At 41.2% G+C, this 25,441-nt stretch overlaps 1 protein-coding gene across 1 annotated transcript; it reads left to right on the plus strand.

The window, feature by feature from the left end:
* Positions 1-2,000: 2,000 nt before the first annotated feature.
* Positions 2,001-19,676, plus strand: mbtps2 (membrane-bound transcription factor peptidase, site 2). Its single transcript, XM_030079517.1, has 11 exons — positions 2,001-2,314; positions 4,553-4,701; positions 5,874-6,012; positions 7,104-7,207; positions 7,342-7,469; positions 10,781-10,899; positions 12,142-12,322; positions 14,805-14,911; positions 15,792-15,990; positions 16,860-16,935; positions 18,653-19,676. The coding sequence occupies exons 1-11, from the start codon at positions 2,240-2,242 to the stop codon at positions 18,873-18,875; spliced, it is 1,500 nt and encodes a 499-aa protein (XP_029935377.1). The 5' UTR covers positions 2,001-2,239; the 3' UTR covers positions 18,876-19,676.
* The last annotated feature ends 5,765 nt before the right edge of the window (positions 19,677-25,441 follow it).

Consider the following 25,441-nt stretch of genomic DNA (forward strand, 5'->3'; position numbering starts at 1 on the left):
TATGAAGCATATTTTCGTCTTACAGCTTGATGAGCAACGATAAAGATCGATACAGCTCCACTCATTCATCCTAGTAACTTTGTATGTGTTTGTGCATGAAAGTTTTTGTTTTTATTATTATTTTTTAACCTGTGCGGAAAGCCGTTTGAGTTTTAGGTGCAAACTGAGGACATTTTTTTTTGCAAAGTGAGGTCGGTCCTCACTTCTTCAAGGCACTGCTTTAGTTAGGATTAGGGTGGTGTTGGGGTTGAGGGATAAAATTTGGAGTTAGGGTTAGTTTAGGGTTATGATTTGGGGTTATGGTGCAAAATTGAGGGACTGTTTAGACCCATCTGACCAAAAACTTGTAGTAAACACATAATTTAGCAGTAATTCAGGGCAAAGATGAGAACCAGCATTCAAATACTGTGCTTATTCCATTCTTTTTTTTTTTTTTTTTTTTTGATCACTTGAGACTAGAATGCAATTTTGAATGCAATTTTACATGGTGCACCCTTGATATGACGCATGATGAGCTGTTAGAGAATGAAAGTAGCCAATGGGAGGTCCGCACAGGGGTGTGTGTGTGTGTGTGTGTGTGTGTGTGTGTGTGTGTGTGTGCGCTTTCCTCCCTCTGACATGTAATTATTTCTTTATCAGAGATCAGATAATGGTTTTCATGTCTGACAGCTCGTCCCACTCGTCCCGAGGCAGCTGCTGAGCCGGCAGGAAATGGGAAGCTGCTGCGGGTCCCTTGTGGATGCAGGTCATGTGACTCCTTCCAATACATAGTTATTACACGATCATGGTGGGTGACAAACGGATTATAATACATTGTACTTTTCCATGGATTAAAGCATTTGCCTGGTGGTTTAATCCATCACAATCATGGTTTGGCACCCTCTTTATTCTTTGCTTGGAAGTAGTACTTTTGAAGGGAAACCATCTATGAATGTGGCTTTAAAAACTGTCACACCTCTTGAAATGCTCAATAATAATGAAAGCAATGGATGGTGATAGACACTACTGGACAGGTGGCAGTTTTTTGTTTTTTTTTTGCACATCAGCACAGTCATGGTATTAATGTTTGAGCCTGCATGTCCACACAATACATCCAATTACATCACACAGACGAGGCTTTGTGCAAACTCACTTTTATATGTTCCCTTCCTCCCATTTATGACTTTATGAGTCAGACTGGAAATGTGTTTCCTTGTCACGTCTGAGTGAGACAGTTGACATTTATTGGAAGCCTTTTAACCTCCCGACCTTTGGGCAGGATGAAACCCAACATGTGTGCACTCATTTTCATTTTTATTGCTGCAACAGAGCCAGTGTATCTGCTCCAGCTCTTTTTTAATCCTGAACGATTGTTCCGTGGTCGATTTGAAGTGCTGCTGCGGCGTTAAAGTGCTCCTCGGAACCTCGCACGTCCCATTTTAAAGTCTGTAATATGATTTTTTTTTTTTTTTTGCACACTAAATATCGTTTATAATAACAGCGATAATGCAGAATGGCATAAAGCGAGTTTTCTTAGTGGCTTTTTTTTTTTTTTTGCATGAGAAAACAAGCAACTTTAGACTTAGACTTGCACTGTTTACGACTGTAACGAGAAGGTAAAGTGTGCATCGGTGGATGTCTATTAATTAAATACAAAACAAAATGTATCACCATTAAAAAAAAAAAAAAAAAAGCGACAAAAGAATCATGCAATTGCGCTATGGCATGGCAAACAATTACATGAATATAAAATACATCACTGCTACCAGTCAGGTGTTGTTTAGTAGCACTTTGGCCTTACATATGATATGAAGCGTATCACGCAGTACACAATATAATAAATAATAAAAATAAATACACAATATAATAAATAACAAAAAAGAAGAGTGATAACGAAGTTTGATTTTCAAAATAAAATTGTATTTGGTGGGTCACTCTTCTGAGCGCAACTCGTAGTTCCGATATTTCCGACAGCTCTCGAATGCAGCATGGTTGACTTCTCTGGCCTAGCAACGCAAGCCGGAAGTGAGTCGCGTATCGCTGACGCTTTCTTCCATTCAGGGTTTTGTCGCGGCATCCCAAGTGAAACAAGAAAGCTTCTCTCTCTCCACCTTTCACATTCAAGATTTTAATGTTAAAAAAGAGATGAACAGGTGTAGTCGTGGCTAGCTTCGAGGTAAACCGGGGAGGAAACGGAGCGACGGGGATGCCGTTGTTGAATCCACCGTGTGTGTTGTCGGTTTGAGGCGACAGATGAGCCATGATCCCTGTGCCGCTGGTGGTGTGTGTGTTGGGAGGCTGGTGTGCCGTGTACCTCACCGACACTCTCCTCAAGGTAACACACACACTCTCACACACCTTTTTCGTGTCAAAGAAGCTGCTTTTGTAGCTTCGGTGTGTGTGTGTTTTTAGCGGTTTCTGAGTTGTTGGTGTCATTAGCAACAGCGGCTAACGCTAACAGGTCGCTTGTTATGATAGAGCATTTGCAACTAGTGATGTGGCGTTTAATGAAAAAAAACCCCAAAACAACAACAACAACAACAACTGTCATGTTCTCCTGAGACCCGAGGAAAAAAAGTGTCTTCCAATTTAACTTTTTTTTTTTTTTTTTTTTTTTTTTGTGATTTCTTGTCTATTTAGAGTTAAAACAACAACTCACCATTTAGAATTTCACAAAAAATATTTGTATTTTAGATTTTACAGTACGTCCACTGTACTGGATTTTACTGTAAAAAAAAATAGATAATTTTAAATTTAAATAAAATTATCTATTGCATGCAACTAGTGATGTGGCGTTTAATGAAAAAAACAAACAAACAAACAAAAAAAAAACAACTGTCATATTCTCCTGAGACCCGAGGAAAAAAAGTGTCTTCCAATTTAACTTTTTTTTTTTTTTTTTTGTGATTTCTTGTCTATTTAGAGTTAAAACAACAACTCACAATTTAGAATTTCACAAAAAATATTTGTATTTTAGATTTGTAATGTGTAATGTGTAATTTACTGCAGGGTCAGTCAAAGAAAGGGGCAATTAAAGTAGTCACAGCAATGAGAAATGGAGCAAAGGAAGCATCAGATGTAGGTTGAATATGAAACTTTATAGGAGAAAGCCAAAACACAACTGCTCAGTGATATAGTTGATGTATTAAGTTATTTTTGTGTACATTTTGCTGTTTGGTGGTGTTTTTTTTTCCATTCCATTCTAAGGATAAGCACCTAAATATAGGCAATGTGATGTCACTTTGAGATATTTTCAGCACAGCTTCACATTGTTTGATTGCAGGATTTTTTTTTTTTGCTAAGTCCAGTTACATAAACCATCCGCAGTTGTCATCAAGTTTTGGTGTCAGTCCCTCAGCATCAAAGAGCATTTTTCTGCCTTTTTCTGCTCTCACCATTTTGCACCGGTGTTCAGCAATAATACAGGAATACATTCATCACAGAAGAGGCAGAAACACTGATTTCCTTCTCAACAGAGGCTTTAATAGACCAGGATACAGCACAGCCATGAGGCATGTTGTGTTTTGGGTCAAGGCCAGTGAAATCAATAAGGAAAGTTTGTCATTTGTTTTTTTTCCAGTTTGCAGACCACCGCCTGTCAGCAGCTGCTCCTCAAAATTAGTTAAATTAGTCAGTTTTCTTGCAAACGAGTTAATCATTACCAGTGAAAACACTAATTCCAACTACATAGATAATAGCGGTGTCTGCCCTACATACTGTACTTTTTGCAGAAGGAAAAAAAATGTAGGTGTAGCACGTTTCACAGGCCGCGCTGACAAGAATAACTGTTGCGTAGGCTACAAAGCTCCCACACACCATCACTTGCAAATCTCCAAATGTCTTTATTTAAGCAGTGTGCTGTGTTGGTGGTGCAACACGGGCGTCGCGGGGAGTGTGTTTTCGGGGTCATGTTCACAGGTGCCTGCGAGTGTCAGCCACAGTGACTTTGAAAAGACTGCAGTGTGCTGCCAGCTTGAGGGGCGGTGAGGGCTTTTGTTGGCACCTGAAAAGAAGAAAAAAAAAAAAAAGTCTTGCTCTGATTTTGCTATGTGTCCATCTCCGCCTACTCATACAACCCACAAGTGAATGCAACAGCTTCGGGCTCCATCTGTGCAGGCTGTTTGAAAGGCATCCTGGGAAATGTAGTCAAACTGAAGTTTAAGTAGACAAGACAGGTTCAGGGGAAGGGTGTAACCAGACAAGTAAATTAAAACGCTTCATAGCAAAATATCCCCGGGAACTCACTGAACATCACAGACTGATGATACACAACAGAATTTAAAGGAATATTACAGTGTTTTGGACGAAATGCCCTTTTTTCGACTTACCCAGACTGAGACAAGATGTCTGATACCAAAAAAAAAAAAAACATGAGACTAAGTTTAGGAGAACTTAGATGGTTGAACTGTAACCACTGCACACATTTATCCTCTTTATGCTAAGCTAACACGACATGCTGCCCATTGGAACTAAAATGCCATTGAACATCTTGTTTCACTCTGGATTTTTCCCCAAATGTTGGAGTATTTCTTTAAGGGAGGACTTCTTGTCTAACTGTGTCTCTGCCCCGCAGTCGTCTGTGACACACCGGAACAGCTACGAGTCATGGCTGGCGAGCCGGGGTCTGATGTTGTCCCCTTTCCATGTGAGATGGCAAACCACCATGTTCAACCGGCTGTTTGCGTACTGTGCCCGCATCAACCCCCATGCCCTCTTCCTGTGGTGAGAGAGAAACAAACCACCTTAACCCGACCTCTTTTCCATATCTAAACTTTGTTCCTCCGAGGCCCAGAACACACTAAAGTCATCCATGTGTACCCGATTATTCACCCCAGTGAATGATGTGCTTATAATGACAAAAAGTTGGACTCCGTTTTTATTGTATGGCTTGTAAATTCATACATTAATTAAAAATTCTTCCAGTATCCATCACATTTACTATTAAGAATAGCCAAACTTGGCCACAGTATCATTTCTTCCTTACTCTTTAGCTTTAAAGCCGGTACAAGTTCAGTTTTTTCACTATTTGTGTATTCTAAAGCATTTGCATTGAGCAGGATCTGCAGGGATATATGGATGATTTTGGTGTCTATATTCTCATTGAAACTGCAAAAATTAAAATCACTAATACTAGGGATACACGATATTGGATTTTTTTGGCCGATCGATACTGATATATGTGCATTTTTTCCCACCTAATTGCAGAGAACATCAGTTCCCTCCTGCAGTGGAGTTCACATATTATAATGCTTTCTCTTATTGTGATGACCCACTGATGGATGCAGACAGTGGTTTTCAAAATGTACACATTCACAGGGCAAAATAAGAACTACCTCAGCTTAGGTCATGTAAAACATGTCATGTTTTATTTTTATAGGGTTATGGTCAACACTTCCTTTCAAATAAAACTGTAAAATTCATCCTACTATAACAGGCTTAGATTATGCTCTCCCTGAGACAAGCCTGACAAAAGCTACAATCGAGGCAAATTTGACCTGTTTCACACAACAGCATGTCATATCGGCAGAAATTTTCATTTCAGGCTGATACTGGTATTTCATTGTAAAGCCAATATCAGCTGATACCAAAGATGTACTGATATTGCTGTTCATCCCGAACTAATACACCGATGTCCCAAACCTGGTGTAACGTTTAATATTTTGCTGCCCTTTTGTCATCTTTTATTATGTTGTATTTATTGTGCAGATTCACCCTTGGTACCCTCTCCCTCCTGTGCTTCTTTAATTTCCTGCTCTTGCACACTCCTTTTGTTCTATTTTAGGTTTCAAATAAATCAGTTCAATCTCATGATCTCATTAGTGCGCTGATAAACAAAAGCTCTTGACAGAATTGCTCCGGTGTGTGCGATGTTATCTCGATGGCATCCTTCCCAGGTTCAGCAGTGGTCTGGTGTTCGGTGTCATCGCCATGCTGGGCTCGGTCCTGCTGCTGATAAGGACGCTGCAGCAGACGCTGGCTCAGATGACCACCGACAACCCCCGGATCGCCGGTCAGCAAGCCCTGCAGGTGGTGGTACGTACACACCGGACCTGACGTGGCCCTCTGTCGGCTTTTGAAAGTGACACACTGAAGGGGAAGTGAGAGATGAACATGACAAAAAAAGATGAAGGATGCTTTATTTTAGATAGTCCAGCACAGTCATCATTCTATAAAATATTCAGTTGACCCAGAATTATTAGCAGTGTGACATGCTGTTGGATGAGCATGCGTTACTGCATGAAAAAGTCTCTGCCAGGTCAGAAATAACGAGGGCCCGGGGCAAAAAATGCCCCCAATTATTAGCAGTGTCTTTTTTTTGCATTTCACCCTGTTACAAGTTGATTCATTGTGTTGTCAAATAGTCACACATTAATTCAAGCCCATTACCCGATGATTTACACTCAAATCCGGCCTGAAGCAGTCCTGAACCTGCTGACCTTGAACGCCACTGTGCCAAGAAAAAAATAAAGCAATCAATATTGTTTTTTTTTTAAAAAAAAAAAAAAACTCAACAGTAGAGGGCTGGAAATCTGCTTGCGGGCAGAGAGGAGAAAACAGAACCATGCTCCTCTGTGAGGCCTGCGATTAATAGGACAGAAGTTAAAACAAACATTAGTGGTACAGCTTGAATGTTTATTTGGCAGAATCCAATGCAATTATGTTATATCATAATTTAATTAAAAGAAAAAGAACAGGATTTTCACATGTTCGTCAGCTTTATTCGGGTGTGTAGGAGCAAAAATGGACAACGAAGGTGGTCTTACACACTGCCGTGCAAAAGTTCCAGATCTTATTAATAAAAAAGAAATATGATGTTTCAGTATGCCTGATGAAGCAGGGCTACCCCCATTCTTCATATCCTAATTCAATGACATTGCTCTCTGGACCAAAATGCCCCTAAAATCAGATCAGGAGGGAAAAAAATAGCTTTGGAGACGAGGAAATTTCTTACCCTGGTTTCTTCCCCAGAAGATGCATGTGTTGTCGTGGGCGTTTTGTAACGTGTATAAGTCAGTCAGGGTGATCGTATGCGAGTGGGTGTTTGCGTTTTGGTTGAATCAGTGTCACAATGTGAGTGTCTGCGTCAGTCATTCTTGTTTCTGGTCTCTCTCATGCGTCTCCAGGTCCCTGGTGTCAATCTGCCAACCAGTCAGCTGGCCTACTTCTTCATCGCCCTGCTGCTCAGCGGAGTCATACATGAGCTGGGCCATGCTGTGGCAGCACTGAGGTAACACATACGCACCACTGACGCTGGACTTCCATCCCACGTGTCATCTTTCACCACGTCGTCCAGCTCTCTGATTAATGCGAAAGTTACCCCAGCCTTTGTGTGAGCGTGTTGCGTGTGTTTCCATCCCCCAGGGAGCAGGTGCGAGTGAACGGCTTCGGGATGTTTGTGTTTGTTGTGTATCCCGGGGCCTTCGTCGACCTCTTCACCACTCATCTCAACCTCATATCCCCAACTCAGCAGCTACGCATCTTCTGTGCTGGTAAGCGTTTTGCCTGTGTGCATGTGGCGATCAGTGCTTGTAATAGGCCTGCACAGTTATGACTGAGATGATAGTTGGTATCTGGTTTTGTTGAATACTCAGTTGTGATTGGTAGGGATGCACTGATCTTAATGCTGATACCAAGTGTAAAACTGAAACTGATGCTGAGTACTGTTTTAAGTCCAATACCGATGGTTTGGCATCACTGAACAAAATATTTGTTGTATAATCAGTTTCTGTGTGATAAAAATCGAGTAAAGCAACAGAGTTTGCTTTTATTGCTGACATTATATTCAGGGCTTTTTGTCTGGGGTAGCATCTCTGATACTTGTACTTCTGTGCATCCCTACTGAATTTCCAGAGAACGCAATCTTAAGCTTTTTATTTTTGAATATCACCACTGTTCCACAGCTAATAATTTTCCTCCGCTACCAAGAAAATTGATTTCTAATTAATTGACTTGTCCAAAACTCCTGTCTGTGCGTTTTGAAAAAGAAAAATTGAGCAGTTTTTATGAGTAAACAGTCGCATACGCAGCCCGAAGCAGTAGAAAGTGTTTGGCACCTTATACCCAGCAGTGGAGGAAAATGACGACTCCTCAAAACCACTGCATCAACAAAAAGTAAAACAGCCGATGTTGTAAAAAAAAAAAAAAAAAGTCAGACATGGAGGAGAGCAAGATGAACCGGTTGGAGACGAAGAGGAGAAAACGACGTTGCCATCATCTTTAAGGCCTGCCACAAACCTTCAGCAGTGGGAAGGAAGTTAAAACAAATGTGTGTGGTACAGTTTGAGTGTTTATTTGTGCAGAGTGCAATGCAAAAGTATCTTCTTAGGGAAAGTCACCGCACACACGACTGTGAATTCTGCTAAGGCACCAAAAACCTTGGTGCAATATTGACAAAGAGGCGTACTGCTCACTTAGGCTGCGTGCAAGATTCCTTAATACAAATGCCAAGCTTTCGGTCAGAAGACGTGATTTGACCTGATGAGGATCTTTAAACCGGAAGCTTGGTGTTTGTGTCAAAGAATCCTGCACAGAACTAAGAGTGAATGCAAAGGCAGTAAAAATTGTGTGAAAAAGGTCCAAAATGCTGGAAAAAAATGTCAACCTCTTTGTCAACGTACTTGAAATACCTGGGGAAATACAGTAGTATTCTGGAGATAATAAAGAAAGTGTGTCAGGATGGTCCTTGCAACAGTCCTGTTAGCAAAAGGTCACAGTTTTGTCCCCCTGGTGTCAGTCAGTTATCATGCATCTTATCATATATAATTTATAAGTGTCCTTGAGTGAGATACTGAACACCCTCTTGCTAAAAACCCTCTAAACGCTTGAGATAAGACTGCAAAATTACTTAAACTGTAAATGAAATCCTTTTTTCATGCTGTTGGGAGATAATAATAATAATAATGATGATCTCCAGGGGGCAGCAGAGAGCTGTCGCTGAAGCTTCTGTGGTTTTGACCAGAGACTATTTCTTCCAGGCTTTTCCTCTGCTTCATATGGCTGAAAATGACTTGGGTGGCGACTGCAGGCATTAAAGCGAGGCATCCAATAAGGTCATATGACAGAGAGAGCAGAGAGCGAGAGAGTTATTCCCACCAGGGGAGTGGTGACATAACAGCACGCTGTGTTTATTTATCTGTCTCTCTCTCTGTGCTGCTCTCACCGCAGCCAAGTCTCTCTCCCTTTGCGGGGGGTTTTCTCACATAACTTGTTTATTACTTATTCCTGTAGAGCTGGCGTGATGTAACTTCAGCGGTTTGTTTACTGTGTACTGAACTGTTGTTTAAGTACTATTGTGGTTAAGCTTCTCTTTTGAAAAGTGCTATATAAATACATTCATTATTATCATCTCCAATACATACACACCCATTTTTTTTTTCTTTTTAAGAACAAGCCCTGAAATTAAATCTCATTAAATCTGATATTTTTCTCTTTTGTTTTGACATAGTGACCTCCAAAGTAAAAGTAAGCCTACTCATTTTGTGAAGGTGTATTAAAAATGAAAAACCTCTGTCAAGTCATTGTTAGCAAAGGCACCTATTTCTTTGATAACACCAATAAGCTGATTTTCATAAGCCTGAATCAAGTTAGACCAGGATTTCTCTGATTCGTCTTTGCAGAAGAGTTCACGCTCTGTGCGCACTCCTCTTAATATCTTTACAGGATTGAGCTCTGAGCTCTGATTGAGCCTTTTTAGGATTTATTCCTTGGTTGAATTGTCAGTGATCATCGGATCCTTGCCACATTGAAAGACAAAATTTATTTTAACTTGAGCTTTTTTTGCATGCAATTGATATTTCCACCAAATGTCATAGTATATGAAGTGATTAATCTCTCTCTCTATCCTGACTAGAAAAAAGCGCCATATTTTAATGCTGCCATCACCATGTTTCCCAGTAACTCCAGTGGCTTTTAGGTGATGGGCTGGACATCTTTTAGGAATTAGAAGCAAAAATTTTCTACCTTGGTTTCATCAGACCACAAGACATTTCCTCACATGGTTTTGGCAGATTGGCTGTGCCTTCTTGCATAATTAAGACAGCACAGGGTGTTATTTTTAGTGAGGAGTAGCTTCTCTCTTGTCACTTTACTCTCAGTCCAGCATGTTGGCGAACACAGAACGGTTGTCACACGCATGGAGAAACAAAACCGTGTCACTGTGGCTTCTGGTTGCTGTAGGTTCATTCGTCTTGGAAGAGGCGACCTGACCTGCCATTTTTCCTCCTTTTTCCTCCTTCATTTTGCTCTTAATGCTGTTTCAGGGTATATTAAAGATCTTTGAAAGCTTCTTATATCACCTCTCAAAATCTGAACCTTCCAATAATAATGAACCTCGGTTTGAATCAATTTAATGAGAGCAAACCCCAATTATAAGGCCAGCCACCAGACAGAGCAGACAGGAAAAAATAAAAAAGAACTAAAAAAAAACAACAGAATGACCAGCATTATGTTCAAAATAAAGAAAACCGTTTTTATTCATATTAGAACAGAATATAAAAATGGATCTCTGGTTTTGATGATTCCCGTCCTGCCCGCTCCTGTTGAATAGTGATAGTGAAACTGACTGCCATCCTGCGGGAATCCCACAGGAATCCTGTGACCGACAGGATTCCCGAAAAAATGTCCGTTTACCACTTTTCCACTTTTAATACATTGCCAGAAATGAGTATCCTAATGTTTTTGCTCTGACTTTGCTGGCTAATATATATGAAAGTAGAGAATATGACTTTCTAGGCGTTTAAAAACTAAAAAATGTGAAAGTGTATCTCGAGGTTTGATTCCAGTTTCTGTTTTCTGTCACCAGGAGTGTGGCACAACTTTGTTCTGTGCGTGGCAGCGTTGGCCTTCCTCTTCCTGTTGCCTCTTTTCCTGTTCCCCATGTACAGCACCGGTGCCGGGGCACTCGTCATCGAGGTGGTACAGGTTAGTGTGTACTGCCGTGTTTCAGCATGTTTCTGGAACCGAACTGTTTCTACAGATCTGTACTTGATTTAAAGTCCCTGAGCAGCCACACAGATGTTTTTAGTCGTGTTTGCTGACTGTTTGTGCTCTTCAATGACAGTTTTGTTGCACCTGTTAGGACAGGACAGCACACCCTGAGTAGACCTTGGACACAGCTGACCTCATCTTGAGCCAAGCAGAGCTCCTCCCCACATCAGCCTGAGTAGAGGTTTAATCAGCCAAAAGAAAAAAACAAATACAAAAAATCTGTGTTGGTTCCCAGGGTCTTTCAGATGGTTAGTCAGAATGCTTTTGAAAACATGTTGTACCTTTGGCCAAGTACAGACACATTTGGCCACAATGTTTAGAAATGTGCTTTTTAACATCTTGTTTATATGTTTGATATCACTCACATATTATCTGAAAATTTATAGAGTTCAAGTTGAAGTTTTTTTTTTTTTATCCTTTTTTTTTTCTTTTTCTCATTGTTGCTTAAAAGAAATGAATTATTTAAGCCACACAATACAAAGTAGAACCACAGTCTCCTACTGTTGGCCACAGAGCAGCGCCACTGGATTACTTGGGTGTTAAAGGAATACTTCACACAAAAACTTTGTCTTTACAAACTGTTTATAATACAGTGCATCACCTTTCAGTCAACACATGTCTCTGTAACAAATGAATGAATGAGACTTTCAGCCAAAGAACAAACCAGAGGCGGGTCTGAAAGTTCAGTGAACGTGCAGGCCTGTGCGCTTGAGAGCATGTGCATTTCTTGGAGGTGGTTTATTTCTATATTTTTCAAGTGAAAGTACATTGGACTTACTGAACATACAAATGGATAGTCAAAATTCTTGGATTGTGCTGCATGAAGAGTTGCTGCTGATATTCAGAGTCACAGATCAACCATGCTGACAGAAATGGGTTCAGTTTTATAATCTTTGTGAGTTGAGCAGTTGAAACATATTTTGACTGACATTAAAGACAACTCACGGTGAGTAGATGATTCAAAATATATCGTTTTCGGGTGAAGTATTCAACGGCTCAGCGTCTCAAGGGCTTCTTGACAGTAGCTGTGGAGCGATGGAAGAAAGTGTGTGAATCAGTGTTCCCACCCAGATTTCTCCAGCCATTCTGGGATTTGAACTGAAGACCTTCTGAGCACAAGGCTGTGAGTGTGTATGCTTATGTTTGTGTGTGTGTGTGTGTGTATTTGTGGACCAGGGCTCTTCGGCTGACGGTCCCAGGGGTCTTTCAGTAGGCGACATAGTAACAGGGCTGGAGGACTGTCCCGTCAGAGGAGTGGAGGACTGGGCCCACTGCCTGTCCCACCTCTCTCACACCCCACAGACCGGATACTGTGTCCCCGTCACCAGCCTGCAGCCCAGCTGGGCTCACGGACGAGGTGGGTGGGACAGCACCCTTCGGTGCCCAAAGTATAAAGAGTTTTTTTTTTCAGAATGGCTCCCAATGAAATGAAAAAAATGACACTTCTACTTAATTTTCCATATCAAAATTTTATATCCAGATCCAATTGCGTAATAATTTATGATTTATCTTGTATTTTCACTTTGATTTATAAGTTTAGTAATACCTTCTAGTCATCTGTGTTCATGGTTGTACCAGTGGGCATACCTAAATTTCAAACCAGCAATCCTCCACCTCTCCCAATGACTTACACCAGCTTCCGAGCAACCAAGTGATAACATTGTGCAGTTGTGTGATTTTTGGTTATTGGTCCCCAAAAAAACACTGGCTTGTTCTCCTAAAACACATGTGTCAAGTCTGGGTAGCTGCAATTTATTCCCATTTGTGAGAGGCCAAGATTTTGTGAAAAGCACTGAGTCGCTGTCTGTGTGTGACCAACCGTGCCACTTTTGAACAATCCCTCTGCCCCAACGTGTCTTAAAGGGGGAAAAAGTTGGGATTATGGAAGTGAGACACCACTGAGCTGCCGTTTCCCGGTAAATTTAACCAACAAGGATTACTTCTTTTTGAAGTGAGCAGGCACAATTTGTGTTTGAATTGCTTGCATTTTATATTTTATGCAGTCCTGTGATCTTCCTTTGCAGAGCAAGTGCTGAGCCGGCAGAGGTTCAGTGTCTCGCTGAAAAATACTTTGAAAGGCCAAATGGCTGGTGCCGTTTCTGATGACCTTTGAGTTATAGGACAGTCTTTTTAACCACGAGGCAAACTTGCATCCATGCCGCTTTGTATAACTATTGTCCAGGAATAACATTTCTGCTCACCTGACAAGATTTTCTTTCCAAAATAATTTATATGCAGTTTTAATAGACGTTTATCACCCTATCCATCTTTAATTTGTGCATGGGCTCGGGCGCTGTAATGATAGTGATAATTTAAAACTTGCTCACACATTTGAACAATGGCTCAAGCCTATAATTCATTAGGGATTACAACAGAATTCAAAGAGCAAGCAAAGACCAAACACTGCGGCATTCAAAGGCATTCAAATGTTTTCATCTCAAACAATTACCAGTCAGCTTGGCGGTGACTGTTATTGATTTATCTGCCAGAGATGAATTTTACGGGCATTTGGTGCCTAGCGGGTGTTCATTTCGGGCACTGTGTGTAACAACTCCCCACTGAGCGGGATTAACATCAATAGCAACTGTTTGCATCCAGTATTTAGTCATTATTAGGATTGTGCTTTGAGCATATTACATTTGGGGAAAGTGACGGCTCGAAGCTTCATCACGCCTTCATTTACATTTTAGGCGCTCAGCTGATGTTTTTCCACAGAGTACGCCGAATGAATCAGCAGATAAAGGCCCAGGACACCTCGCCTGGCACCCTGCCACCACCCAGCCTGTTAAGCTAAGGCTGGGGACACACTAGCTAATTAATTGGGCTGATTTACACCATATTTGTCTGAACTGACGAATGGGAGGGCAAATCTGTCAGTTGTTTGACTGCCAGCTCTACTGACCAGTGTAAAATCTACACTGACCTTGTTGCATGTGCCACAGCGTTGCAGTTTTGTGTTTTAATCCTTACGATTGAAGACTGGCGAAGGGACCGTGAATCGGGCTCTGTGCGGTCATCTGTCTGTTCCATCCCACTTTATTTCTCAGCCCGTGATTGGATGAAACTTTGGGGAATGGTGATGATTTTGACACTAGAGTGCGTCATTTTGAATATAAACCATAGCGCCACCACCAGACCAACAGGGAAATAAGCTTCATGCTCCATATCTCGGTCAAATGACGATGAAACTTTGAGGCTCATATTGTGATATTGGACTAAATACTGTCTAGGACTTAGGAAATATCATGATCTGACACACTGCAAGTGAAGTGTTGTCTTGTCCTGGTTTAATATCGACATTACTAACAATTGTTTATCTTTTTTTTTTTTTTTTTAATATCTTATGAAAACACCAATTTCCACTGTATTGTTCTAATGTAAGTCTTAGATCTTATTCTTTATTTTTTATTCTTTATTTTTTAATTTTTATTCTTTATTATCTTTATTTTTTATTTATTTAATCTGTAATCTGTGGATACTGCTGAAAAACTGCGAATTTCCTTTGGGATGAATATAGTATCTATCTATCTTGAAATATTTGGTCAAACTTATTGTGATATTTGATTTTGTCCGTATGGCCCAGCTCAACTTTGAGGGATTGTGTGTTTTTACTTTGGCATCCAGTGTACACAAAATGAAACTGATTGGCTCACCACAGCGCCACCAACTGGCAGCAGGCAAAAGAGCACTGTGTCAGATGCCGCACATCACACAAACACCCCCAGTGTGTTTTGAGAATTGGTTCAGATCGTCCAGTGTGATAGCGGACTGACACAAATCCCATCAGTCGCCCTCTCCCCCCTTCATTCTTCTGCTTTTTCTTCTCCGTCTTTTTGTAGCTTTTAAGCGGCTGGACGGAACGATGGACTGCTGCAGCAACAACAGCCTCACAGACCTCTGCTTTTCCTATATCAAACCACAAAACAGGAACATCAAAGAGAGAGAGGTTGCACACACACACACACACACACACACACACATACACACACACACACGCACACACACACATACACATGGATTGGGGCTTTTTGTGACTACCTATTCATGTGAGTTTTGTTCCAAACCGACACCATGAGGCTTCTTTTTATAACGTCTTTTATATTTCCTTTTGATTTTTTTTTTTTTTTTTTTTTAATGCTGTGCCAGTGGTACCTCTATTCCAACTCTGCTTGTTATCAGTGCTTGGAGGCAGAATCAAATAAAATCATATGTTTATTTACATCACACATTTCATAACTCAGTGTAACCCAGAGTGATTTAAAAACACGATTAAAAACAGGTCCTGGATCATCGTCACGAGGGGGCACAAGGGCAGGAGGAGAGGAAGTGTAACATTTAAAACGTGGAAAATCTGTAATTATAGATATTAAAAAAATCTTGAAGCGACACAAGAAACGGAAAGAGCAACATTTAAAAAGTGGAAACGTAATAAATATAAACATAAAAAAAACAACAGTGTCATGAAGGGAAACAAGAACAAGAGAAGTGACATTTATAAAGTGTGAAAATTATAAATAAATGCATGAAGGGAACCCAGAAACCATCATCATAACATATTTAAGGACAAGAAAAGTGTTGTTTAAAAAGGGTAAAAATTCAAAATAAAGATTTATATAAAAAGGGATCATTAAACAAAAGTTGAAAAAGTATGATTATGCAATCAAGCTTATTTAAAAGTTTCTCTATTTTATTTCTTATCCGTATCTAATCTGCAAAGTATGTGCACAGTCCAGCTTCTTTGTGTTAGTTTGTTTACATGTTTGTGTTTTTGGGTTTATTGTCTAACTGTTGTGCTTCCGCCCCCCTCGCTGTCGTTCTGGCCGCAGTACGCCTGCATGCCGGTGCGTAAGATGGTAACGGGAACGCGAGTGTGTCGCAGCGACGAGGACTGCATCACACACTCCCACGCTGCCAGCGTGTGTGTCACCCCCTCTCTGGAGAACCAGACGCGCTTCATCCGTGTCACACACCCGCCTAACACACACATGCTGTTTGTGGGATACCCCCCGCACCTTCAATACGCTGGTACGTGTGTGTGTGTGTGAAGTCTCAGTGAGGAACTGCTGAACACTGCCAGAACGCAGTGTAATAATCATCCTGCTCTTGGTTGCGTTTGCTTATTTCACAGAATTGTAGCCTTTTTATTCTAATATTAATATTTTTTGATAGCTAAATTGCTAATATGCAACCTTAAACTCTTAAAAACAGCTGTTACCTTGCATTTCTACATGCATTTGACTGTTTGGTGGTGTGTTTTTTGTTATTTCTATGATATTTCTATGGAGTTTGAGAGCATAAAAATTCTCTGTTTTAATGAGAATTGTCAGATTTCGGTGTCTGACCCTCAGAATCAAAGAGCAAACGCCTCTTTTGAAACTCAGTATTTTGCACTGACGTTTAACAATCATTGTAACACTGCAGGAATGTAAATTATATGCTCGCTTTTCATAATCAGTATTAGGAAAGCTAAATTTCGAAAGCAAAATGGGCTTGTGTTTGAAGTTGTGGCGAGGTGTGAGAGTTGCAAACAGAGTTCCTGTCCCAACAACAAGCCCCACCCTTGGCGCAGGCTCCAGTCTGCACCTGTAACCTCGACGTAATTGATGTTTTCATGTTTTGGGCATTTAGCTGACGCTCCCGTTCAAAGCGACTTGCAGCGAGTGAGCCGGCGGAGGTTTGCTGTCTCGCTCAACAACACTCAGACAGTTCAGATGGATGTGGACAGACACTAGCTAGCCATGGCAGGGATTAAACCTGTGACCTCGCAGTAATTGTATGGTTCAGCCCATCCAGCAGCCGCACAATATAGGCACAAAATCCCAGAGTGGCTCAGTAAAAACCCTGCTCTGTGTGTGTGTGTGTGTGTGTGTGTGTGTGTGTGTCGTCCCCCACAGTGAGCCTGACCAACTTTGTGCCCCGGTTTGGTTTCCTCCACCAGGACCTGCCCGTCTTCTTGGAAACCTTCTGCAAGTATCCTTTAATGTTGGAGGACAGACTCCTCATGTGTCTCCACTCACAGTCAAATGATACGAGGAGCTTCCTTTTTAAAAGTCACACCTACTTTTTCCATTATGGTCAGTCGTGCAAAATTAAAAGAAATGATAAAAGTATGTCATGAAGGATAGTGATAACTGCTTTGTGTTTCACGGAGGATGAATGTAGAACATCAGGTGATTTTGTTTTCTCTCCCAAATGGATACATGGCATTATGACACGACTTTCCATGGCGAATACTCAACTCTAAATGACAATTGAATAACACGGCTGTGAATTCTCAGTAACAAACGCTGTCTGCTCATTTTTGTCAACTTGTAATTAAACGATCCAGTGACACCCCAAACCAACAAAGCAGCCCTCCTTGCTGAGTGCAGACAAACACGCTGAGGTTAAAGCATCAAAAACATGGCAGCATTTTTTTTCAGAACTTATATTTTATTTGAAGGGAACACAGCATGATTGCTGGTTAGAGGCTGAACAACAGTGTTGCCTAGTTACAGACATACGATGAATGCAGTACCTCTGAACTCTTGTTGTTTTTTTGTTTTGGTTTTTTTTTACCATAGCTTGAAATGAAATCATTTTCAAATAAGTTGTGGTGAGAGAATGAAGAGTTAAGTGGGTGGAAAATGGCGCTATCACCAAATAACATGTACGAGTATTGCTGCCGTACATGGTGAGGATAGAAGATACATTCCTGTAGTTTTTCCTCATCAAATCTCATTTAAAGTTTAGAGTGAGTATGCTAAGCCTTTAAAGGAGCACACTTTGTTTTTGTGTGTTTATCAAAATCAAATATGAAAATCGTTCCTGTGTTACTGGTGAGACTTGAGCTCTTTAGCGGATGTGTGTTTGTGTGACAGTAGGTGACGAGCGTTACATAAACTAAGAGGACTGACCGTTTAAAATAGAAAACTTTAGTGTTTTTATTATATTTCCTGCAGAGGTAAAGCATCATTAACTCACTATAGGTTTGTCTCTGGTACTATCTCACATATCCATCCACTGCTCAGTGATGTTGTCCACACCTTTCCTGTGTAAAGAAGGGACGTAGACCCTGGTACTTACAAACAGTAGGTTATATTTATGTCATATGATGGGTGAATTTTATCAGCCTACACAAAAACTGCCATACACGACTGAATATCATTTAAGAGCACTTACCATTTAGATAAATAGATAGATAGATACTTTATTCATCCTGAAGGAAATTCACAGTTTTCAGCAGTATCCACAGAGTACAAGATTAAATAAAGAAAAAATAAAGAATAAAAGATGACACTAGAGATCTAAAGATCTAAGTACCCAATGTGCAAAAAACCAAAAAACCAGTGCGCATAGATGTATACAATGTGCATAGATGTGGGCAATGTGCAAATTTACAGTATAAACAGATGATAAATAGCAGCAAGCAATATATACACTATAAACAAGGAATATGTAAAAAAAAAAAAAGAGATATGAACAGTTTAAACAGCAGAAAAAAAAAATTAGCATTTAGCATTAGAAAAGCTACAAGTTGTAATTTTTACAATTATGAGATGCCAGTCGCTTACTGTCACTCACTACACTGTCCGCTAAAACGTTAATATTGGGTCCATCTGTTCATATTTAATGGGTTCACTGACTGAGTTGATTACATGTTCTGTGTACAGTGTTGATTGCGCTCCTTAACCCCCTCCCCTCTCAGATATGTGGTGTCTCTGTCCGGTGCGCTCGCCGTGGTGAACTCGGTGCCGTGCTTCGCCCTCGACGGCCAGTGGATGCTCAACGCCCTGCTGGAGGCCACGCTCGTCAACGTGGTGACGGATCGTCAGCGGCGGGAGCTGATTGGTTTCTTCCTCCTGCTGGCGGGCAGTGCCCTGCTGGCGGCCAACGTGGCGCTGGGGCTGTGGATGGTCACCGCGCGGTAGCCACAGCAGCGAAGGCACAACCAAGGATTTTACGTCTTACACAAAAATAAATAAATAAATAAATGAATTTAATAAATCATCCTATGAGGAATGAGGCTGCTCAGGATGTGTTTGGGCCATGTGGACCATTCAACTGTGAACAAAGACTGCATTATCCGGCAGCACTGCCCAGTTCAATAAGGCATGCTGGGAATTCTTGAGTGGGACTGACTGCCTTCAGGCCATTGGCCGGATAAGGGCACAGACTGATAAATAATGCACTTGCTCATTAGCACTGTCATATGTGACTGTGTAATGATGGCACAATCTTTTGAAAGTAAGTGTTTTTTTTGTGTGTGCATGAGTTTGAGAAGGAGGTGTCTGTCTGCGTTTCAAGGGTTTGATACAAAAAAAAAAAAAAAATCATGTCAGTATTTCAAAAACATGGTTCTCTCCTCAGAAAATATCACCAGTGTAACCTAAGGCCTGAACATGACTCATATTTTAATAGTCATCCATAATATGCTCTAACCTTCTGCCAGAAATCATTTTATATTAGCTGATCCCTTTTTTCATGGTGGATGTCTCAGTTTAGGATGAAACTCTGAAACACTGTGGACCGACAGTTGTCTTTCTCTTACTCGGGCATTGCAGTGGAAGAATGGTTCTCTATAAATTCCTTTCCAATTTTTTTTTTTTTTTCTTTTTGTCCATGTGTATGTTTCATTTTCACTCTCTCAGACTCTCACTTCTCTTTGTGCTTTCTCTTTGTAAAAAATTGAATTGTCAGCCATGTGGAATAAAAGGCCGTTCTGACTTAAATCCTCTTTTTTAAGCTGCTTAAATAAGCCGTCAGCATCAATTAATTTTGTGTTGGAATCATTCATTTTTGTCCCCAGTGCAATGAATTCAAGCAGGGGTGGGGCTTAGGATGTGTCCATCAGTCCACCAGTGTGAAATCTTACACTGCAAAAACGCAAAATCTTACCAAGATTATTTGTCTTATTTCAAGTCAAAAATGTCTTATTTCTAGTCAAAATATCTAATTACACTTAAAATAAGACATGATCACCTCAGAAGTAAATTGTTTTTAGACAGTTTTCACTTGTTTCAAGTGAAAATTTGCTTGTTTCATTGGCAAAATTTGCCAGTGGAAAAAGTGAAAATTCACTTGAAATAAGTGAAAATTGGCTAGAAACAAGAAACAAATTTTGCCAATGAAACAAGCAAATTTTCACTTGTTTCAAGCAAATTTTCACTTGAAACAAGAGACAATTGTCTAAAAACAAGTTACTTCTGAGCTGATCTTGTCTTATTTTAAGTGTAATGAGATATTTTGACTAGTAATAAGACATTTTTAACTTGAAATAAGACAAATAATCTTGGTAAGATTTTGAGTTTTTGCAGTGTAGACACCACAGGTTTGATTTTGATGAAATTTGGAGGAATGATGCATCTTTGCGCTGGTTTAAGGTGCAATTAAACCTGTCATCACATAGTGCAAAAATAAGATTCTCTATAACTACATTTAAAATATTTTAATTATTTTCAATTTCCAAATTTCAATGGTTCAAGACTTTTCATATTCTTTAAGCCCCTTTCAGACACCTGAGCTCGTAGCACCTGAACTCTTCCCACATAGATGGAGCTACAGGTTCTGAAGACACCACCTCAGGGTTGCAAGGTGGCCCACTGGTTGAAGGCTGTGTGTGAAAGGGAAAACACACTTTCTGATGTGACAGGTCAGATGATGCATAGTGTTACTGACTGCATCAAGGGGTGCCTGCATCATTTGTCATGTTTGCTTATTTTTTTAGTTTTTTTTTCTCGCACTCAACATCCAGAATGAATTACAGGGAGAGCTTCGAGTTAGGGGATGGTGTCTTAAGCTTGGGTGTTAAAACTGAAAGCTTACATCTCAAAAATTGTCAACAAAGAACGGACGTGACTGAATATTCCGGTACGGGGCGTTTTCCGATTAAGGCGTTGACATGGCACAGTATTCCGGTTGGAGCAGGCATATAGATAGAGAAGTATTCGCTGCCGCACCGCCAGACTACAGAGCAGCTTCTTCCCTCAGGCTGTGAGACTACTAAATGCACCATCTGCACTCCTCCATGTTTAATAATTTTTTTTTTTTTTTTTTATACAATCAATTAATCAATCAAGAGGGAACCACATTTTAATTTCATTATACAACCTGTTGTATGACCAGTAAACTTCCTTGTATCCTTGCATCCACATGCCTGGGGTCTTATTCGGAATTCCCTCCAACCGGAATATGACCTTAATCGGGTTCGGAGCGTGTTTACATGACTCGTGCAACCGGAATATTATTAATTATATTCCAAATAATCCAATAATCATATGGTGTGCATGCAAACATGCTCATTCATTTATTTTCTAACTGCTTTACCCCAATTAGTTTCACGCGGTGCTTGAGCCAATCCCAGCACAGATCAGTATACATCTCAAATCTGAATTTGTTCGAAAAATAATCAGAGGTGTTATTTGTTCACTATGTAATGGCAGGTTTCTTTGCACGGCGTGTCAGCTCCTAGATTAAAGCAGACTACGGTTAGTAGCGCAATAAGCATCCGATCTGCTTTAACAATTACCTTAATTGTGAAGGGACCTCATGTCCCTCAACAATTAATTTTCTGTTGTCCTTTTCCGTGTGCTGCCTGTTAACATTTTCACAGCTTTCATTAACTCTTTTCAGTTGGAGATAGGACAGTTTTTGGTTATTTATTACCTCTAGGAAGGATCTGAACTCTCTGACAGGGTTACATGATCACGCCTCGCTGTCCGTCCATTAGTAAGGTTACTCTGAAAGTACTGGACCGATTGGCACTAAACTTGGAAGGCTGGTTTTGTGCCAGTGAGGAACTTTTCAGGTCCGTTGGCCTCAGGCAGGCATGGTGAGGCATGGTGTTAGTTTTCAAATGCATCCACATAACCTCACAAAAACCCACCGAGGAGGCTGGTCACGGGTCAGTGCACTTCTGATCAACTGTTAATAAACGCTAATAGACTGATATTACAATGACGTTGCCAGGAGGGGGTGGGAAGAAGTCGGTCATGGGCCAATGAAGAGGCGATTACCCTTTCAGAGGGGTTGGGCAGTCAGTGGGACTTCATTCCATGTAACACCAAAGTTAAAAGGAGGCAGTCATGGTCACTGACCCAGTGAGAGCTATGGGATGTGACACCTGTGATCATGTGTTGTACCCCAACGATATGACGCAATATGATTTCTCCTTCATTTTACCCTCTTTGTTGTCTTATCGTGTTCTGTCTTTTGTATTTGATTTGTTAATTAGCCCAATGTAACGGTGTTTTTTTGTCTTGGTAGACATTTTGAGTAACTAGGTCTAAATATGGCCTCTGTAGTCAACTATTTTTTGGGACTACAATTCCCATGATGCCTCTCTAGCCATTGCCATGCTTGACACAGGTGTCTGGCATTTTACAATCAAGTGATGTGACGACTTGAACCCTCATGTTCATTCATTCATTCATCTTCTAAACCGCTTATCCTCACTATACACTGCAAAAACGCAAAATCTTACCAAGATTATTTGTCTTATTTCAAGTCAAAAATGTCTTATTACTAGTCAAAATATCTCATTACACTTAAAATAAGACATGATCACCTCAGAAGTAACTTGTTTTTAGACAATTGTCTCTTGTTTCAAGTGAAAATTTGCTTGAAACAAGTGAATATTTGCTTGTTTCATTGGCAAAATTTGTTTCTTGTTTCTAGCTAATTTTCACTTATTTCAAGTGAATTTTCACTTTTTCCACTGGCAAATTTTGCCAATGAAACAAGCAAATTGTCTAAAAACAATTTACTTCTGAGGTGATCATGTCTTATTTTAAGTGTAATGAGATATTTTGACTAGAAATAAGACATTTTTGACTTGAAATAAGACAAATAATCTTGGTAAGATTTTGCGTTTTTGCAGTGTAGGGTCGCGGGGGGGGGGGTGCTGGAGCCTATCCCAGCGCTCATAGGGCGAAGGCAAGGAAACCCCCTGGACAGGTCGCCAGTCCATCGCAGGGCACCCTCATGTTGTATTCACTTGTTCTGTATGCCTGAAGAAGGTCTATGACCGAAAGCTTGCAGTAAATTTTGATATGCACAGTGTTTGAGTGTGCGGTTGCTGTTTTGTTATCTTCTTTACCCTCTTTGTGAACAGCACAAACCCCCGGTGGGATCTCACTGAGCAGCTTTCCACGCTGACTGACTGAAAGGCACGTGTCCTATAACGAGGGCATAAGCAAAAAAGGGGGCGTGGCTTTGTACAAACTGGTTGTGACTTCCAGATGTGACCACTGCGACGGAGGCCTAAACTCCAAACTCTTGCTTTGGTTATTACTTCAATTCACTTCCACGCAGCATCAAAAAGTGAAATCATTTAGTGCGTTTTTTGCTTGCTGAAGCTGAAGATGGCAGTGAGCTCCGAGCCAAGGACTGATATAGCTTTTTACAGGCCGTGCTGTTAGCGCATTGGCACATTGTCTTCCCTCAAACACAGCAGCAAACACACGGACACTTTTAGCAACAGTGCCAGACCGCAGTGTTACTTTTGTATTTTCAACCGAGATGTACAGTGATTGCTTCCCTGAGTGTGTGTGTGTGTGTGTGTGTGTTTGTGTGAGATGATACATCATAATTTGGAAGGGTGTTTCCCACAGACACATAAATACCAAATCGCCTTCGTCTAACCGCAGAGGTGTGTGTATATGTGTGTGTGTGAGTGTGTGAGTGTTTGCCATAGAGCAAAGGCACCTCAGTCAGCAGGTTTTCTCTGCTCATTTTTATATATAATCTTTTACTTTTGGAGGTGATGTATCATGGCTTGAGTGAGTTGAGGAATGTAAGTACGCCGCTACTCTTATTCTACATGCATCTGAATTCATGCTTCATCCCCAAGTGTGTGTGGGAGTTGGTTTCTGTGGTGTGTGTATGTTTGCGTTTTAGACGGCGCATTTCGCAGGCTGGCTTTCTCGAGGCACTGGAGGACAGTTTACGCGCGTGCATGCGTATCCCTCGGTGCTGATTTTGTGCTAATGACAAGCTGGAGGGATGTTTCTGTAAACAGACATGGGAGTTGGCAGAGAGGAGGAGGAGGAGGAGGAGGAGGAGGAAGAGGAGGGTGGAAGGAAGTGTGTTCTGACTCGTCTGGTCCGTCCTGAGTGATGGGCTCTCGACTCTCAACTCCATGACCTCCTCCTCCTCCTCCGTGTCAAAATTAAAGGCTGAAAAGAGGAACGGGGACTCGTTTAAGGAATAAAAAAAATAGAGAAGAAGTGAGTGTGAGTCAGGCCGGTGAACAATAGCGACGTGGTCTTTGTGTGCCTGCGTGATGAATGGGTGTTTTTTTAAGCCGCGCAGGAAGTCAGGTCTATATAAGGGCTGCTGCGGCCGTCGCCCCAAACCCTAATGAGCACATGCAGGACGGGTTCTCACCACAGCGGGTGGGGGTGACGGGGCAATCAAGGGCTGCGGCGTCACTGTCATTGCCACCTCTCTCTCTCCCTCTCTCTCTCTCTCTTTCTATTTCTATTTCTATTCAGAGAAAGCATTGATGTTGGACGACAAAAACACTGATGTGTTTTCACAGGCGGCAGTGTCATCATCATTGGATTAATTGATAGTAATCAGTGTCTCTCTCTCACTCTCTCTCTCTCTCTCTCTCTCTCTCTCTGTGTGTGTGTGTGTGTCCCTCTTAATTTCATTCTGGTCTAGTGACTGTCTGAGCTGATAAATGTTTCGAGCAGAGCACCCTGGTGTTCTGAACATGAGATTAGACCTCCTCACACACACACGCTCTCTCTATCACACACTCCCTCACACACACACAGATACACTGTACTGTACAGCGCTAACAAGGCCTGCTGGCAACGCGTTCGTCTCCACCGCTGCACAGGCACAGGCGCACCCGAGTCTGCTTTCAGTCACTGCTGGCGGCTTTAATAAACGGCGCTCATCTGCAACCGGGGGGTCAACGCCGGGAAGGCTTGCATGGGTCCCCGCTCTTTCCTGGAGAGGGGGAGGAGGGATGAAGGAGGGAGGGATGAGGGAGGGAGGGAGGGGAGGGGAGGGGAGGGACGGTTTTGAAAGTGGGAGAGCCGGGGTGAAGTTGGAGTAGCCACAGATAGACTGACAGCGGCTGAGAGAGTGAGAGAGAGAGAGAGAGAGAGAGAGAGAGATTGGGAAAGGAATCAGATCTGAAGGGAAGAGAGTGGAGGACAGAAGGTGTGCATGTGGGAAGGAAAAAGAAAGAAAGAAAGAAAGAAAGCAGTGGAAGAAAGTAAGAGTTTGGGTGACTTTCTGAGTTCTTTTTTTTTTTTTTTTTTTTTTTTAAGAAGGAGGGGGTGACAGTGTAGCTCCTGGCATTAGATTTGCATGTGCAGGTGATTTGGAAAACTTTAGATTTTTTTTTTTGAGTTTGGTCAAGTGCATAGATATTAATAACTGATATCGATTTTAGCAGCCGATTAGAGTGATTTGACTCTCTCTCTGTGTGTGTGTGTGTGTGTGTGTGTGTGTGTGTGGAGGTGTGTGTGTGTGAGAAGCC

This window comes from Myripristis murdjan, chromosome 20, assembly GCF_902150065.1.
Source record: "Myripristis murdjan chromosome 20, fMyrMur1.1, whole genome shotgun sequence".
NCBI classification, from domain to species: domain Eukaryota; kingdom Metazoa; phylum Chordata; class Actinopteri; order Holocentriformes; family Holocentridae; genus Myripristis; species Myripristis murdjan.

Excerpts from the sequence above, each read along its gene's own strand:
- mbtps2 (XM_030079517.1), top strand. The coding sequence starts at position 2,240 with ATGATCCCTGTGCCGCTGGTGGTGTGTGTGTTGGGAGGCTGGTGTGCC. Across the intron at positions 4,702-5,873 it reads CCCCATGCCCTCTTCCTGTG|GTTCAGCAGTGGTCTGGTGT; the intron begins GTGAGAGAGAAA and ends CATCCTTCCCAG. Across the intron at positions 15,991-16,859 it reads CCCGCACCTTCAATACGCTG|TGAGCCTGACCAACTTTGTG; the intron begins GTACGTGTGTGT and ends CGTCCCCCACAG.